Source organism: Vanellus vanellus (genome assembly GCF_965231255.1).
Source record: "Vanellus vanellus genome assembly, chromosome: 18".
Classification (NCBI taxonomy): Eukaryota; Metazoa; Chordata; class Aves; order Charadriiformes; family Charadriidae; genus Vanellus; species Vanellus vanellus.
Window position 1 is genome coordinate 12460734 of NC_138923.1, and position 18059 is coordinate 12478792.

Sequence of the window (18059 nt, forward strand, 5' to 3'; positions counted from 1 at the left end):
TTTAGTACATAAAGACCTAATCTGAGAAGTGCCTTCACCCGTGTGACAGTGTTACACAGCAATTTCAATAAGGCATTGAGTGCTCACTAACATCTGAAAAATAAAACAAAAAATTGAATATTTCATTTATGAAATACAGTGATATTCAGAATTCAAGAAGAAACCTTTCCCTGGAGCGACCCCTCTTCTCGCAGGGGGCTGCAACTCATGAAGCTTACGCCTGCAGGTCCTACCTCGGGACGTATCTATACAGAGGCTTAAACTGAAATCTGCAGGCAACACTCGCTGTTCCAAGAAAACCAATTCCATATTCAAAAGTAAATATACCTATATTTAGTTCCGATATATACCTATGTTTAGTGGTTATACCCACCCACAGCAGGGATGATGGTCATATCCCAAAGAGGTGAGATATCACATGGATAATTTATAAAAAGTAAACTTAAATGATTTCTTATATAATTAACATCCCCCCAACGATAACAGACACGCTTATATGCCCTGTTAGTACAAAGGCTTCTGAGCAGGCGCGCCAAGGCAGTAGAAATGAACGTATTAGCTGAAGGAATAAATGACAGGTCCATTCCATTCCTAAACTACTGTGGAAAAGTAACAAAATAAAGGCAAAACCAAATTTCGAATGGGCAAGCAGCAAAACATCTGTTACGCGAAGGAGGAAAGTAGTTTAAAGACTGAGCTAAGTGAATCCTTTAGCCACCTCCCTTCAGGGAAAAGAAATCCGACCCCAGGAAATAAATAAAAGTCACCCAAAAAGTGAACAAAAGAGGTGTTTGAAAAAACAGAACACCATTCATCGCAGCTAACGACTTGTTCATTATGAGTGATGATGGATAAAGACTTCTCACGCTGAGATGAAATCAAGATTTATATGCATTGTTTCCTCTCCCAACTTGTGGGAAGATCATCATCATTTAATTCTATCTCTGCGGCCAGTGATGGGCATCCAGAGAGCTGGTTATCAAACGGCGCAGTCAGCTGGCAAAAGCCGAAACGTGCAGTTGGCACATCTGGACGGAGCCGCCACAGCCGAGGGTGAACAATGACTCCTGGCCAGCGGCCAAATTGCTGCAGACGCTGGCGGGTCTCATCTACAACCACCCCTACCAGCAGCTCCCCTCTCTCTCCCCTCAGCCCTTTTTTTTTTTTTTTTCTTTTTACGAGAATCAGATTTTCATTGCTTCATTCAATTGCTCTCCTCTGCCATTTTTTACAGCTCTTATCGTTCCCTTGGAATATGGCCTTGAGACAGCTCATCCGTGTCCTTCACTGTGTTATCTCTTCTAACTTTTATTAAAACTTCAGCTCTCATCTGAAGATAGCTAATTAAATCCATGACAGATTATACACTCGTTTAAAAACTGCGCCAAACTACTTTTTCTAAAGAGATCGGGGTTTATTTTCTTTTCCCATAGTTAAAACTAAGGGTATATAAGGAGGTTTCATTCATTTACAAAGACAAGATCCTTATCTTTACCTAGTATATAGATAGGTTTATATTAAAGTTCCTTTGTTGCGTGACAAGACTCGGTGCAATTTCTCACAGTAATTATTTCTTGTTGCTGGAAAGATCTCTCAGCCTTATACTTTTGAAATATATATACTAACGTGTACGTGAATGCACATTTACACCCTGGCAAAGCATTGCTTTAAAATATAAATGCAAGTACTGTAAATTTTCTTTTTTTAAACGTTGATATGTCTTAACTATAAAAGTACTATTTTGACAACATTGCAGAAAGTAAATTTTTCCTTTTCTCTGCAACTAACAACGAACCCTTTAAATCATTTAAAATCACACCAAGCATCATTTTCTTACATGAATTAAAAGTATACAAATTCTATCAAGGACTGGTCTTACTGTACTTCCACCCATCATCTCAAATTACCGCTCGCTGGACTCGAATGCAAATGGCTTTGTTACCATAAATATTTGCAGTAATGGATATACTGCTCTGCAGCAAACAGTATGCGGCTCCTCCGCCGTCTGCTTTTCGCCCGCACCCAGAGCGCAGACCTGTGCACACCACTGCTGCGGAGCAGCGCTGAAAATCACAACACCCACCAAAACAAATTGAGCTTCTTTCAAACAGTTAAAAAGCGACAGAAAATATGCTCGTGGAAAAACACCCTACCCTCTAGAAAATACGATAAATAACCCACCTGAGCCTCTCTGTGATCCCTTCCTTCTCTTTAAGGCCTTTTGTAAGATATCCTTCATGGTGACCTTCATACTGTCCACCTGAATAAGTGAGAATCCATGAGCAGCATTTCTGCAAGACAGATGCACATGCATTTTTACAAAATAATCATCACCAGGCAGCTCACTGCAATTTTTGTTAGTTTCAAGCAAAGGACTTGTTAGGCACAACAACGAGCGCGGTCGTGCTGTAAAAGTAAGTTAAAAGGAGAAACTCAGCAAACTCCCTTAGAAAGGCAGAGACGAAAATGGAGAAAATGGATTGAGATTCAAGGTGTGTAAGGGCCTTCCTAATTTATCTTTATTTTTGATGAATTTGCTTTCATCATTAAAAAAGAAAAATGAGCAAACGTACCCGCCGAGCTCCTCAACTACTCATTATTAACTATCTGCTCGGTGTTTCGCAGCGCGTACAGGAGAAACAGTTTGCAACGCCATTTCCATGCGTGTCCCGGTGGCAGTCGTAACGAATCGTTAAGGAGAAGGGGAAGAACAACACTCAGAGAAATAACAGCAGCTTTTCAGCATTATTGACATACAGCGTTATCTCAAAGGTAAGTAACGTGCTTTCTTTGGACACGTTTCTGTGAACATCACGGCACAAAATCTCCCAGGGAGGTTTAGGACAGCGGGGTCCCTGTCCTGGCCATGGCCTGCCGGACAGCCCGCGCGGCACGGGCACGGGGACGGGGACGGGCACGGGGACGGGGACGGGAGGTACCGCCAGCCAAAGACTGGAAGTGGCATCACTGGGGAAGCAGAGAAGGTGACAACGTAACAGAAGAGACATGGGTTTAACAGATCAGTAAATTTTGCCCCTTGGACCTCGCAGTCAGTCTCTGCTCAGTCAGTAGATGTCACTGCAGACAGTCAGCAGAGGAACCGGAGCGCTGCTGGGCACCCACGGGAGAGGTGTGCGCTGCATGGCAAAAACCGCTCTGCAAAGCTCTTCGGACAGGAGGAGGAGCTGTGCCTCTGGCGAGCAGGAATGCTCATCAGGGGCAGAGCTCTGGATGAACATCACCGCTGGAATGGTTTTAAAAGCAACCGGCAGTGAAAAGCAATCCGAGCAGCACAATTACATCATTAAAAACACGACAATATTACAGGTCGCTTTAAGACACAAACGCTGGGAATACACGTTAGAGTTCAGGTCACTCAGCAGCTTCCCTCGCCCCGCCGTGACACCTCCTCCGGGAATAAATGCCCTCCTCAGCCCCCCCCCCGCCCCTCCTGGCCACGGCCTGTGGCCAGAGATGCCCACGGCCAGCGAGGTCCCTCCCTGGGCACGCGCTGGCGCCCGGCTTGCTGTCCCGCGGCGCTCTCACACTCCTCTGCGGCTATCGGAGCAGCGAGCGCCCACTGCGCCCTCGGAGCCCGCTCCCAGCAGAGCTCTCCAGCTCAGCACCCTCTGCCGAGAGCGGCTGCGGCAGCTGAAGGGACGGCCAGGAAACCCACATGGGGGGCACTTAGGCACCACGAACCCCACGAACACCCGCCACGCTGCTCCCAGACAGCCCGCGGGCTCCAAACCCGCCACCAGTACAAACCGGCGTTTCCTCCTCAGCCGCTGGGAGTTCCCATCTGAATTTCATTCTCACTTCCCTTTGTTCCTGGCAAAATGAAACTGCCTAAAAGCCCCAAATTTATGTTCTCTAGACCATTTATTATTTATAACTCTATCTTACTCGTCTTCAAACCAAACACTCCCAACCTTTTCACGCGTCTACTTTTCCCCTCTCTATTTCTGCCTCGTGTTCAATGCGAGTGAGCAGAACTGAGCCCACCGCTCCACATGAGGGAGTGCCACCCTCTGCCGCGGCGCTGCCACTGCCACCGGTCCAGCCCAAGGACGGCCCGTCCGAACTCGTCCCTGACCAGCACACCGTCCCTCCAGCCGCTGCGGAGCCCTCCAACGGCACGAGCACCGCGCGGCCTCCCGCCTCTGCCCACCGGCCTCCGGCACGTCCGCCTCGCTTCCCCACTGACCCGCGGAGCCGAACGTGGTGGATCTTTTGAAGTTATACAATTATATAACTTTATACAATTATTCTATAATTACAAAAAGGAAACTACCTTTGCCCTTTTTTTAAAATGCCATGATGTTTGACAGTGAAGCGCTACAAGGTAAGCCTTGCAGAGACCCCACCATCACAACACTGATTCAAAAGACATCTGGTGCCTTCAGGTAATTCATATCGCAATAGAGAAAGGAGCTTTCCAGAGAACTGCATCCAAAATACAGGAAAAGAAATTAAAATACTGCCAAAAAAAACCAACCAGCAAAGGTGCAGAAAGTCTTCCAAAACCTTCTATGGCCCAAACAACTGGAGTCTCAGTTTGTTGTTTTATTTTTCTTTAGTACAGAATGTTTTTCACAGGTGTTTCCCCCCAAACAAAGCGGGACCTGCAGCCCACAGCGTGGCTCGGCAGCTGACCGCAACCCACCGCGCTGGCCCAGCTCGGGGCTGCTCGCGCCGACGCGGCCCCGGCACCCCCCGGCACCGGGAGATCGGCTTTCGAGTCCCGACACCTCAGCTGCTAAGGAGCACACGCCGCCGCTGATCCCGCTCGTGCTCCCGGCCATCCCGACCTGGTCGATCCCTTCCGTCGAGCAGCTGCCCTGAGAACCGTCAGACTCATTTTCCTGACACTCTATTACTAACTCATGCCTGAGCCGCGGCCGTTCTTTGCCTCAGAAGCTGGATCTCGTCCCAGAACAATCTTCAAAAGTTTATTTTACTGATCAAAGCAAAATAAGAAAAACCTCTGTGTTTTACTATATTTAGCGTGCTCTCCAATAAGCAAGACTTTGGCAAGAGCAGCGCAATGTAAAGCGCAGCCCGCACTGTAAACTTCGGGATATTTGCTCTGGAGTGGAGCCAGAGGGTCTGGGACGCTCAGCCGCAGGGTCCTCCCCCGCCCTCGCCCCGGCACGCTCGGCGCGCCGCGCTGGCTCTCTCCAACAATGCGCCACAGAACCTCAGCAACGGCATTTTAGCACTCGGTAAACCCACAAATCTGAGGCGCGAGTGGATTTAAGGCCAGACCAAAGGGACTCTGCCCTCACCCTGGGGCCAGGCCGGCGTGGCGGAGCGCGCCGCCTGCGCCGTGCAGGAGGAGGAGCCCCGCGCCGCCCCGGGCGCGCTGGAGCGCTGCGGAACGGGCAGGGCATCGTGGAGCCACCATCCGCACCGCGGCCCCTAAAACACCGGGAACCCACCGCGGCCCGCCTGGACGCGCAAACAGCAGAGCGGGGAAAGGCACCGCCAGCCACGCTCCGCACCGCCAGCGCGCAAACTGTCCCACCCAACCGAATTCCAGCATACCCTTAGTTACCGTGATGAATGACACGTTTCTACTTACTCTGCTAACGCGCGATACCTCTATTTTAAATCAACACTCCAGAAAACGGGACAGAGAAGCAGATGCTATTCGATCAATTAAAACTGCTGCTTACAAATTGGAAGTCAAAGAAATTCCTTAGCTTGTATTTTCTGTCATTTTGCAAAAACATACCTGGGTGACAAGGTTAAATCAAGCAAAGGAAATCCCTGGCACTTATCATCCACAGGCATTACTGATAAATTGTGCAGTGGAGGAATAAAGGATTACCTTCTGTATTTTTTCATTACACTTTTCTTTTGTTACAGAATACATAAATCCATTGTGGCACAATGTAATATGTATCATCGTGCTACACCTGTGGACGTTTCATAACGGCTGCCATGTCTGTGCAGTCAGGAATGATAAGTGAACCACCCGTGAATGTTAATGATAGTGATCATTCTGCGGTAACTTGGCTTTCCATCTTCTTTTACAGCCTCAGCGCTGGAGCCAGGGTGGCAAGGTTCAGAAGAGGAAAAAGAAAACAACAGAAGAGGCGAGAGCGTCGGCGGGCTGACGCCGGGGTGTCGCCTGGGGGGAAGGCACGGAAACAGGCAGCCTCCGCCTCTCCACGGGCTCCGTTTGCGTAACCCAATAACACCCCAACGCTTAAGGCACAAAAGGCCTCTCTACGGAATGAGAAACAAACTTTCCCAAACACTGCCTTTCCAATCTGGACCGATTGTTTTTAATTTCAAATTTTTCTCTTTTTTTTTTAATACTGAAGTGGAATTTATAGCACTTAGAGCTTGACGCAAAAAACGGCTGGCGTGGTTGAACGTGTCTGTGAATGACTAATAGCCATTTCCACTTCATCAGCACAAAGTCAAAGCTACGACTAAAAACCCCAGCTGATGCAATGTACTTAACTTAATTTTGGGGATGAAAGTGCCCAGGATAAGGACCGGAGTAACTATGCCAGCCACAACTTGGATTCTGAGCCTAAGTGGTCTTGCGTTTGTGCCTCTCGGGTTAGCGCTGGGTGCCGCTACGCGCTGGGGTTTAACTGGCTGTACCGCGACACTGTGCAAGCTGCCGTGAGACACCACCGGTCGGGCCAGCTCCCTGCTCCGACGCCTCTCCCGCGGTCCCTGTCCGCTTTCCCGGGAGCCTGCCGCCTTAACTTCAGCACCGACATCAACCTTCTTAAATTTGCATTTTACGAATATTCTAAAATACGCTTTGCAGGTTACCTACGCCCGTGTGAAAACTGACGGCAGCCTTTTGGGGAGCGCTTCTGTAACCTGAGTAAAAAACGCATTTCAAAGCTTTGAACTGAATTTGTAAATGTACTATGAAAGCCTGATATTTTAAAAGCGTTTCAAACCTTAACCTATCAGGTATAGCAGAGGTGCTGCTTTCAAAAATACATATATAATAGTCAAAGCAATTTAAGCATAATATCAAAACAGAAAAAAGTGCTACAGCGCGGGGGGACTGTATGCCAAATTTCATCTATGTGCCAACTGGCAGCTGAGCTACAACTCCTAGAAACACCTCCAGATCGAGCACGTCCAGTTGCGATAATAAAATTTCCAGTGGAAAACACCCTAACGATAGCACCGATTTGTTTTCAGCTACCTCCGTTCGGAGTCTTTCAGGTACTACTTCATCATCTCAAGAAGTCTGCATTTACATGAATGCAGTGCTTTGTTTGACTCCTCCTGACAAATCGCACTCGACATCAAAGAGGGCTGTTTGCGAGCGCCGTGTTTGACATTGGACAAAGTACTGCTTTCCACAACAGACATTTTCCAAAAACATAACTCGCTAGACTAATGGGCAGTTAGAAGCCAGAATGACTGCCCTCCGTCTTCTCCTTGTGTAACTTTGCCAGAGTCCTTGGAACTTGCCAAATTCGGTCATGCCTGCTTAGCTCGCTCGACTGATTGTGCCAGAAAAGAAAATAAGACACAGATGTATTTGAGCTCTTTGAGATGCCAGTAAGAGAGACAGCTAATGGCTTCATTTCGACCCTCCCCTACCAGCTGGGCACAGGTGGGGGGATAATGAGGTCCCTCTCCCTAATCAAACTCAATTATTTACTACTCTATATAGCCACAAAGACATTCACATTCAGCTCAGAATATAAAATGCACTGTGGGCTCCTTCCAGCCACCGCCACTGGGTATTTATAACTAACTCAAGTGGGTAAGAGTTTGCCTTGGCAGGAGTTTAAGCGTATGAAGTTCTGCAAACTGTTTCTGCTCAAACACGTCCCGCTGAATCGGGGTCCCCGGCGAGGTTCCGTAACTGTCAGCTCGGTAACTGCACAACATCTGAAAATATATCCAACACGCAAGGACGGGCGAGAGCTGAAATAACGCACCGTGCTTCATCGGGAAGCTTCTCAGAAGCATCAACTTTTTTCAACAGCGATTCAATATTAATAAACATGACACGGCACAAGCCTGACACAGCAGCAGCTGAAATACTTCAGCACGAGGAGGAAAGAAAAAAAGAGATGCAAAATATAAAAACACAATTACGTGCACTAGTAGGAGGACAGGGAAGGAAGGAGATGTAGAATTTACAACAAACCCCTACAAAAATAAGACAGCGCACACATTTAAACTCACAGTAGTAACAATCTTTTGATCAGGTGATGATCAAGTAATTATTCTAGGGGACACATTAAGGATTCTAATTTAAATCTAACTATTTATGAGTAACTATTTCCACAGGAACTACGAGCAATTTCAAATTAACATGTGGACGCAGAAAAAAACCTCTCTCAGAAAAGCACTACTTCTTACGATGCAGCTGTCCTACTTCTAACCAGCGGGACTGCCCAAGTTGGAAGGAAGGTCCTCACGTGAGCACAAATTACGTTAAAGCAAAAGATTTCACAGTTCTTTTGCCAGATTTGCAGCGGGACCTTCATCCTGCCACGAGCAGCAGTCAGAGACCTGCTGGCCAGGCCGGGAGCCGGCTGAGGTCTCTGCGCCCCCCACGGGAACAGCAGTTCCACCTCCTCCGAGCCGACATCCAAAACCTGAGACCTCATGTGTTCACTGCATTCAAGAATGATGACGAGAAATCATCAACAATGCAGAAGCTTCTAATGACACGGGCTTCCCAACTCGTCCGCCTGCAACAAACACCCGCCATCTTCAAATAGAAGTTTCTCTATACCCGCCGGAATTCTTCTGGGGATACCGATAATGCAGGATTATCTCGAAGATAAAACAATCATAGAATCATAAAATTTAAAAAAATCAAATCCGCGGCAATAGCACTGACTCTGGAGAAATGCACGCAGTCGAAAGAGATATTCCCTCTCCCAGGTAAAACGTGCGGCATTCCTCAGTCCGGCGGGAGGAACTCACTACGCTCCGGTCCCACCGACGGAGAGGTCCGCTGCCTGGCTCAGCCGCGTGACCGCAACCCGCACAATCCACAAACGGACCTGCAACCCCACCGGCAAGGCTGCTTCACTGCCTCCCGAATCAGCTGCCCCGTGACTGCATGCAGCTCGGCACAGCTGAATACGTTTACCTCGAATAACTTATTTGCAGATGCTGTTGACAGAATATTTTATTTTCCAGTGACCGAATACAGCGGAACGAAGTGAATGGGCCTTTGGGAAATACACGCGGGATTTCTGAAAATTCCTTTCAGTGAGATGCCTTAGAACGTCTCCAAGAAACGTGGTCCACAATAACGAGTACAAAAATGTAACTAAATAGCTTAGAATTTTCTTTAAATGTCTGATTATTCAAAACCAGAAGCAGCTGTACGGTTATGAAATGTAAGTAGTCCTTTATAAATTAAAAAAATCTCCAACAGCCAGGAAAACCCCGGCATTCCGGCCAGGAAAACCCTATCAGCATTTTCATTTCAAGAGATCCAAACATTAAATATTCTTCCCAAGTAAGAAGTGGCCTATGCTACTAGTATTTTGGTTTGGTAATTAAGGCCTTCTGACGGTTTAAAAGGTTTTTCACTCAGAAGAGAAGAAAAATAAAAGTGATCAAGCTTAATTCACTAATCCCAACATAGCAAATTCTTCTTGAGCTACAAACCAGACAGCTTCAAGTTTCAGCAGCGGATGGGGTCGTCGTCTTCACAGCTCCGCGGGAGCGGGGGCGGTGCGCGCAGCGCTGCTCTGCCTGACCTGCTCAGCCACCGCTCATGTCTCTCCTCACTCACTGCACTCTTATTAATGCGCTCTGCAACTAGTTGTATTTAAAATTCCTCGCTCTGCAGTCCACTAACCCGTCTTAAAAAGCAAACTTACTACTTTGTCTACTAGGCTTTGAAAGAAGATTTTGAAGTCTCTCGTATGTGGAATACCCAAACACCACGAGTGCACTTTTTTTCCTGCTAAAATTCAATAAATTTGTCCAAAATTATTAAAAAGTCACTAGCAAGATCAGTTCTTAACACCCCTTGAGAAGGGCTCTGGATATCCAACGTGAATGACTATAATTATAACTCTCTGAAGCTCTTATATACACGATTTCATTGATTATTCAGAAGACGCTTTTCATAAAGGAGCAGCACGGCTGGAGCAAAACGAAGGTTATGAGCTCAGACTTCGTGTAAAGTCCAAATATGTACTAGCGGGAGTGCAACAGTTCAATGTTCTCCACTAATCCTATGCAGAAGGGCTTATTTTCTCCCCGAGCTTTCGCCCCCCGCGATGGGCTCACCCCAGCCGAGCAGCGCTTACCGCCCTGGCGGCCCCGCGGCAGCGCCCAGAGCACCGCGCCCACCGCGAGACCCGCCGGCCCCTGCGCCCCCTCGGCTCCCCCACGTTCAGATGAAGGAAAGCAGAGAAGAAAAAAGACGCGGCGGTGGCCCGGAGACACAGATGTTTCCCGGCGCTGGGGAAGGTTGCACCATACTCACATGCGAACAAAGAGCGACTGTTTCGCTGCCAGGCCGGGAGAGGAGTACTTTTCAACCAGCGCCAGCGTGCTGAAGCCAAACTTGTGAATGGGCTCGTTGGAATCCAAGGGCGGAAAATCTGTGTCAACCTCCCCGTCATCCTCAGCAATATGGAGACAGTAGGCATTGACGTTGTCACTGAAACAAAGACAAACCCGGGTCATTCAGGAGGGAAGCCAGACACGCCATCCGCTTCACCCCATCAATACCAGTTGCCAAACGCCGGAGAAACCAAACCAGCAGGCACGCCTGCTGCAGGAGCAATATACTCAAAAGCCACTGATGGCATGTCTATAAACACGTCCCAACAAGGTCCCAACATATCTCGCTGCCGTAACAGGCGGCAGCAGAAAGCCCCCAAGCCCCGGGGTCAAGCAGTGGGTCTCCCGTCACCCGCAAGTGAACCGCAGGCAAAGGACTGACAGTGACCGCAATACACCAAAGTCCATAAAAGTCTCACGACTTCATAAAGCTGGAAGCAGTATTTCTCCTTTTGTGAAAATTTATTTATTTATACAACCATTACATTTTAGAACTAAAGGCAACCAAGCAGTGTCTGCCGGTCTGTTTTTTCATAGCTCGGGCAACCGGGGAGCAGTTTCCCGAAGGCGCGCTCGAGGAGCCGAGCAGGCTCTGGGCAGCTGAGGGCGGTAATAAACCCCGGGAAAAGGGAAAAGCCTGTTCAACTTAGTAGCAACGACTCGGAGAAAAGCTACCTCTTCTAAAGGTCTAAGAAGTCCAATCACTAAAACCAAAGAATAGTACAGACTAACAAGGAGAAATGAATACCACAGAAAGTTTTAAACAGATACATTGTGAAGAAAATATGAAAGAAAAATCGAAGCCTCTTCCGTTCCACGAGCAAAAGCCTACAGGGAAATACCTATCTGTATATACACCTGAGCATTAATCACATTTTCCCAGTATTAAAATGTATTTCCAATGCTAATATTTAAATCATGGAGCTGAAAATAAGTATTCTTTCTTACTGCAAGTGCGCCAGCATTCCGGCATTGTCCACAGCCATGAAGTAGAGCTTGGACGTTCACGTGGCACTGTGTTTCTAAACTCTGCAGTTTAAATTTGGAGTTTTAATTGCATGATTGATGCTTAAATTAATTAATTGCAAAGCGCATGCTAATTGTTTAATTGGTCGCTTGATCTATATAGATCATTTTTTGAATTAAATGAGTTGATTTACAAAGTTTATTGATTGGATGTGACAATGAATTATTTCGCTGACTACCTGATTTGCAATTTTCTCAATTAATTCGCAAACCTTTGGTTGCAACTGCACTTTATTGAGAGTGCTTAGTCCAGGTGATCTATACGCACCTTGTCACAACTAAGACATTCATTATATAAAACAGGTAATAATGACGCACTACTATTAATGTAAGCTGTAAATTTGCTAACGGAAAGGTAATCCAGCAAGGTTTGTCACTGTGAATTTCGAGAATTCTGCAATACTACTAAAGAAACTTTCACGAGTCTCTGGGCTGTTGTGAAGAACTGGAACATTGCCGTAGAATTAATTCTTAACTTCTTAAGAGCGCTTAAGCAACTTTTAGGGAAACCGGTGAAAGGCAGCGCTGGGAGGAGAACTCGCGCAGCAGCAGGGCTGTGCCGCAGGCGGCTGCCGGGCTTTCCAAAAAGGCTGTGAGTGATACAGGCACAGCTGACCCTGCCTACCTAATGAGACGTGCCCGGCACGATTTTCGGGTCCTTCTCTAACGCTATTTCTGCGAACACGCACACCGAGCTCTGCGTGCTCGTTCCGTCCACTCCAGCGCAGCTCCGACGTCGCCCCACGCGAAGGGACTTTCCAGCCGGGACAGTGCCCCCGCGCCCGGGCTGCGCGCTGTGCCTCGCACTGCTCACTCGCTAACCCATTCGCCCCGCAGAGCTCTTCTGTCGGCAGCCCGGTGCGCTCTTAAAGCTCCGTAGAAATAAAGTTAACGCTTTCATTTGGTACTTGACGCATTTGCATAATTCTCATTAAAGCCAGAGGAACATGCGGACGTGCAGGCAACAGCACATCCAAGTGCCAAGAAAAGGTGGTGGTGACAACAAGTGATCCTCCCCCAATTATACTGAAAATACACCATGTCGGTTAAATCCCAGAAATTAAAGGGGTTACAAATGTCTTCAAACTTGGAGTGGGTTCCTGAACATTAACACAGATTGTCACAATCTGTTGGAAACTCACGTCCAACGGGTAAAGCTGTGCTGCATTTTGAACCTCCACCAGGATGAAACCAAAGTCCTGAACTTTATGCTTCAAACGACAAGGTGCAGTCTTGGGAATCCGAGTTTGCTATGGACAGAATATTTAACACAACTGACAGATGCAATGGCATTCTTAACTTTGAAGAACAGGAAGTTTATTTGAATTTTGCATCCCACTATTTATTTATTCCTAGAAAGGGATTTTAGTTTTTGCAGGCGGAACCATTACAGCACATCTGTCAGGGCTGGGCAAGAGACCGGTCCAGCGGGTTATGGCCAACGTTCGTACGTCAGAGGCCCGAACAGGGCTGCTAACGCTGTCAGCGCTTCCTCGGATCAAGACACTGAATAGAGACAAACGCAATACAATTATAATACAAAAAGGCAGCCTCGCTGAATACAAAACGTTCTCAAAGCTGTCAGCTAGTACTCACTCATTTCAGACTCCTGCATCTACCTTTTAGGAAAAAGAATTAGGCAGTAATATATTCTCTTCCTAAAGGCAGAGGGGTTGTTTCTCTTAATTACAAGGTCTACAACCTCCTCATTATTCTCAAATTGTGTTACTGGTAGGTATATTTGTCATTCTGCATACACCGTATATCAGATCTGAAGCATTCTCTATATGTATTTTAGTGCAGCGTCACAATGATACCGATTTTTTCTTTTTTCATGCTCTAAACTGACTAAATCAGGCACAAATAGCAAATGTAGGCTGTGACACCTTTCCTTATTTGGAAATGATGGGAATTAGTCTGCAGTTAAATCAGTCCTTCTACAGGACAGGCAGGCGGCACTGCTTAAAAAAAAAAAAAAAGACGATGGAGACATGAGAAATAATGAAGAACTACACAAGAAAACAGATTTCTTGTAATCTTGAGGCTCTGCCCCGTCCTGAGCACCTGTACCCGGAGTCTCGATTGCTGCTGTTTGGCTGTTCTCGGGAACTCACGCCTCCGTTAGTTATTGTATTAGTTCTGTCCGGAGATTTGATTACATTAGACAGCCTCCTTGGTCGTGATCACTCTTTGACACATCATAACATCTCATCCTTCAAGACAGACAGTGAAATTCATTTCCTCCCACTGCTGAGTTTTGCCGTGGGCAGTGGTGGTTCATGGAATGCCTCTACTCACGGGCACTGCTCCATTTGAGGTGTGCTGTGCTCCTGAAAAATATACGCGTGTCCAAAGCTTGTCTTACTCATTAAAAAATAAGCTAATCAAACAAAGGACACTTCTTTGAGCTTACGATATCACAAACAGAAATTAAAAACCGCAAATGAAATGGCACCATCTGCAAATAATTTTATATTTCTTCTCCAGTGTAAAAAAAAAAAAGACAAATCAAACTGAAGCACTTAACCTCTGCAACATCTCATATGTTTGTTGAGAAGAGCTAAGGGAAGCCCTATATCCAAGGCAACAATATCCGTGGAACCGTTCTCAAGAGGGGCTGTGTTTCTGGGCTGTCCTGTACCTACTAAACAGAAACCAACTGGTCCCAAAGCAGGGCAGGTCCCGAGCCCCCGCGCCTCCCTGCCCCATCGGCAGAGAAGGCTTCGGAGTCCTCAAACACTTCGGAAAAACGCTGAAAGAGCAAACCGTAAAATTCAGTACAAAATGCCCACCATTCATCAAATATTCCAGGAACAACAAAAACGGGAAAATTGGCTCCTATAGAAAAAAACCAAACAAAACCATTAACCTTCTTTGCACCAGAAAAGTCACCCGCTAGTATCTGGTACTAACAACTCCGTAATAAACTGTTTTAAGTTCTTATTTTATGTTCTGCGACCCAGCAAAAAGGGAAGTATTTTACGGAGCTGTTTTAAAACCAAAGTTGCTCGGATGAGTGGCTCTGAAGTACCCGATCCGTAGACCTTATGTCACCTCCCATGACACAGTAACGGCTCTGACCAAACACCAGCAGCTCTCCAGCACAGCAACTCCTCTCCGCTAGTTAGTCACAGAAATCCTACCGGCAGAACTCCTTCCCGTCGCAGACGTGAGCAGGGGTTGACACTGAAAAACCCACTGATTAACGGGAGCTGAAATTTCTGAGGAGAACACAGATGCTGCTCTTTACAGCAAAGAGCCAATGGGAGAGAGGTCAAAGTCTTGTAGAAATTATAAAATACTGCATGACAGAAGTTTTTGAATTAAAGAATGCAATTTCATTCACAATTTCGAAGAAAACGGGTATTTATTTTGTTTTCAGGATCCATATTTGCATATCTTTATTTTAGTGCTATCTCCAGGATGATAACCTGGAAAGAAAAGCACCTTTAGCCTCTACACCTGCCAATTCTTAGAAAAACAGAAATATTTTAACACATGTATAATGAATTAAAGTCATTATGTCAGCAAAGTGACAGCAGAAATCAAGTAAGCGATAACACTGAAGTTCTGTGACAGAATTCTGATTTGTTTTCAGGCGCACTCACTACGGCTACAGTCTGTTCCCCGGGCTCAGGAGAAGCCTAACGGGGCTTCCAAGACACACGGCCACCCCGTGCAGCGATTCCTCTCCCTGCGACTCCGTCGGAGGAATCGGTACCGTGCAGAGAAAAGAGTCAGAATCTGGGAACCTTCTCTCGGAACAAGAGAGGGAATTACAGATGGGTTCTGGATTTTATTTCCCATCCGTGTCATCTCAGTCACTGAGAAGACTACCAAAAAATAGATGGGACATAAAATAAACAATGTCTCCGCGACATCAAAAGAGGTAAGATTTATATTATTTTTACATAGAGCGTTTTGAAATTATGATTCATTTACAGATCTGTGGTTTCATATGCTTATCGTTATACAGTACCCGGTAGTTTAATTGCAGGGGAAATGGCCGTAGACGCACGTGTACTGCTCAAAAGGGAACACTGATAAGCGTGTAGGTGGTTTCTCTAAGATTTATCTATAGAAACATTGACATGGAAATCCACTTCATTATGCAAAAAGGCTGCAGAGGAGAAAATTAGCGATCAAGAGGTAGTAAAGAAAGAACATTACTTCAGTTTGGGTTCCCGTCCCTCACTTGTATATTGCCAGCATATTAGTCCAATCAGGTCATGCACCTTGGCATTTGCTATCGTCACAACTGTCATGGGCTGCAGTTTGTCTTGGCTTGTGTGCAGGGGGAGGTAGACATCAATTTTTTTGGTTGCCGTTGTACCAACATGACCCTGTCGAGAAAATATATTTCATTAGAATGTAGAAAAGAAAAAGTATGACAGAGCGAATACAAAATCTGGTACAGATGGAATTCTTTTCAGCAGAAAGATTAAAATACACTGCTACGACTTAAAACTGGAAGAAGCTTGAACATTTAAATTCCAATTCTTTTACTGCTGTTTAATCTAGCTGTAAAAACGATACGAAATATTTGGCAACGATTTCACAGATTTCCATAAAAAGTCTGAGCTTCACCGTAAGATCCCACGTTCTCGCAGGATCACAACAGCCAAGTATAAGAAGGGCGGGGGGAGGAGAGCTGACAAGCCTACTGAAAAATTCAAACCCATTCTTCCGTCGGCATTTAACACAAGCGTTACCCTCTGGTTTCGACATTTCTGCTTTCTCCTGCGGCCCTTTCCCGCGGTGCGGGACGACGGTCCCACGCGCCCCGTCCCCGCGCCAGCTCTGCCCCGCTGCCACCCGCGCACAGGCGTCTGCCGCGGCGCTCCCAGCGCAGCCCGTCCCGTCGCCGCTTACTCCAGCTCCGGAGCACGCCAGGGTCGCCAGCGCTACTTTCTTCTCCGGGCTCTCGTTCCCCTCCGGCTTTAGCCTGACTCCTCTCCCGCCGTCCCCGACGCAGCCCGAGGAGCGCAGCCGCGCGCAGTGTGGTGACGGTGGGGAACTCTCGGCACGGGTGGGAGGGGAGAGGAATGGAGGGGAAGGATGAGCCTTCCGCAGCGGGCAGTGCCCTACGCACGGGAATCAGCGGGACCCAAACCTACAGGTGCCAACGACCCAGAGACAGTCGCTGAGGCCACCGCTCAGGTCACCGCGGGACAGGCGCCGCCGGCTGCTGCGCCAGGGGACAGCAAACCACAGCCGGAGCGCGCGACGGTGGCAAAAATGAACGTCGATCATCTGCGGAGGTTAAGATGATGTTTAAAATCAAACCTGAGGCTTGACCTTGGCTTGCCGAGAGAAGAACGAAGTCGCACGTACAACCCAGCCATTGAACTATTTTCAACTATTTGAAGACAACCAAGAAGGATGAACTAATATCGGGTTTTATTGGAACTTACTGTATTTAAAAAAATCTATTTGGCACTGTGGAGATTAACAATTAAATAAAACATAAAATACATAGCAACATAAAGATCTATAAAGTTTGCATTACAAGAGAGAAAACGTTTATCTACTGCGGACAGGACTGCATTCTTAAACCAGTAATCTTTTAAACAGACAAAAGGCTGCACATCCCGATCCCCTCTTCCAGAGCACCCCCGACGTAACCATACATCTCTATCCGCCTCTGTACGTGTCCGGGCCTTGAGAGAAGGAAGTGTGATTCGAATTAATCATTCGGAATTCTAAGTAACAGAATAAAGTATTCAATACTATAAATCTATGATGAGAGTATAAAGTAGGGAGTTAAATGCCATGTGTTAATTTCAATTTATTGTTAAAAACCATTTGATCCTTCAGTGTGATTATAAAATTAGGGATAATAATAGGAATTTAAAGATTAAAGTTATTCACACTAGCATGGCTAAAAGTATTATGAAAATCCATCCAAATATAATGAAATTGTTTTTTAAGAAAGCATTTTTGTAGTGGAGATCCCTCCTCTTCCCATGTTTTTAAGGTGAGAAGGAGTTGTTTTTACTCCGTTAAAAGGAAATGTTGTATTTGTAACAGAATATGGGACGTTCCATCACCCTGTTCGGATAAGCCCTTGGGTGAGCCCGTGAGCCGGTGTGCCGGATTCTCCGCGATCCCACCCGCATCCACGACCTCACCTCCCCACGGAAATCAGTAACGCAAGAGAACTACAAGTGCTAAAAAAAAATAAGGGTTTTTTTTTTGTTTTCTTCTTTCTCCTCTTGCTTTCCTACTTACAGGAGATATTTTTAAGGGGCATTAAGCTGGTGTCAGGTAATGGATCGCCCGTCTCCAAGTCCATCCCTGTCCTGCCCAGGCGCAAACACCAGCGGGGCTGCGGGAGGCCGCCAGCATCGCTCGCGCCACGGCCGCCACTGCAGACACCGGCCCCAACCGGAGACCTCTTGTTTCAACCACATTTGCATTTGAATGAGCAAATAGCAGTTATCACGGAAATTAATGTGCCGCCTTGGCACGCCAAGTTAGTTACATATTTAAAT

The 18059-nt window shown here is 46.7% G+C and overlaps 1 protein-coding gene across 2 annotated transcripts in view; it reads right to left on the reverse strand.

The window, feature by feature from the left end:
- The window catches only part of MAPKAP1 (MAPK associated protein 1), a 107607-nt gene that overhangs the window by 44954 nt on the left and 44594 nt on the right, over positions 1 to 18059 (reverse strand). For both annotated transcript variants that reach the window (XM_082492784.1, XM_082492783.1), the window contains exons 5-7: positions 15736 to 15908; positions 10460 to 10636; positions 2182 to 2291 (exon numbers count right to left, since the gene is read on the reverse strand). In XM_082492784.1, coding sequence (XP_082348910.1) covers positions 2182 to 2291; positions 10460 to 10636; positions 15736 to 15908 — 460 coding nt within the window. The remainder of the gene's footprint in view (positions 1 to 2181; positions 2292 to 10459; positions 10637 to 15735; positions 15909 to 18059) is intronic.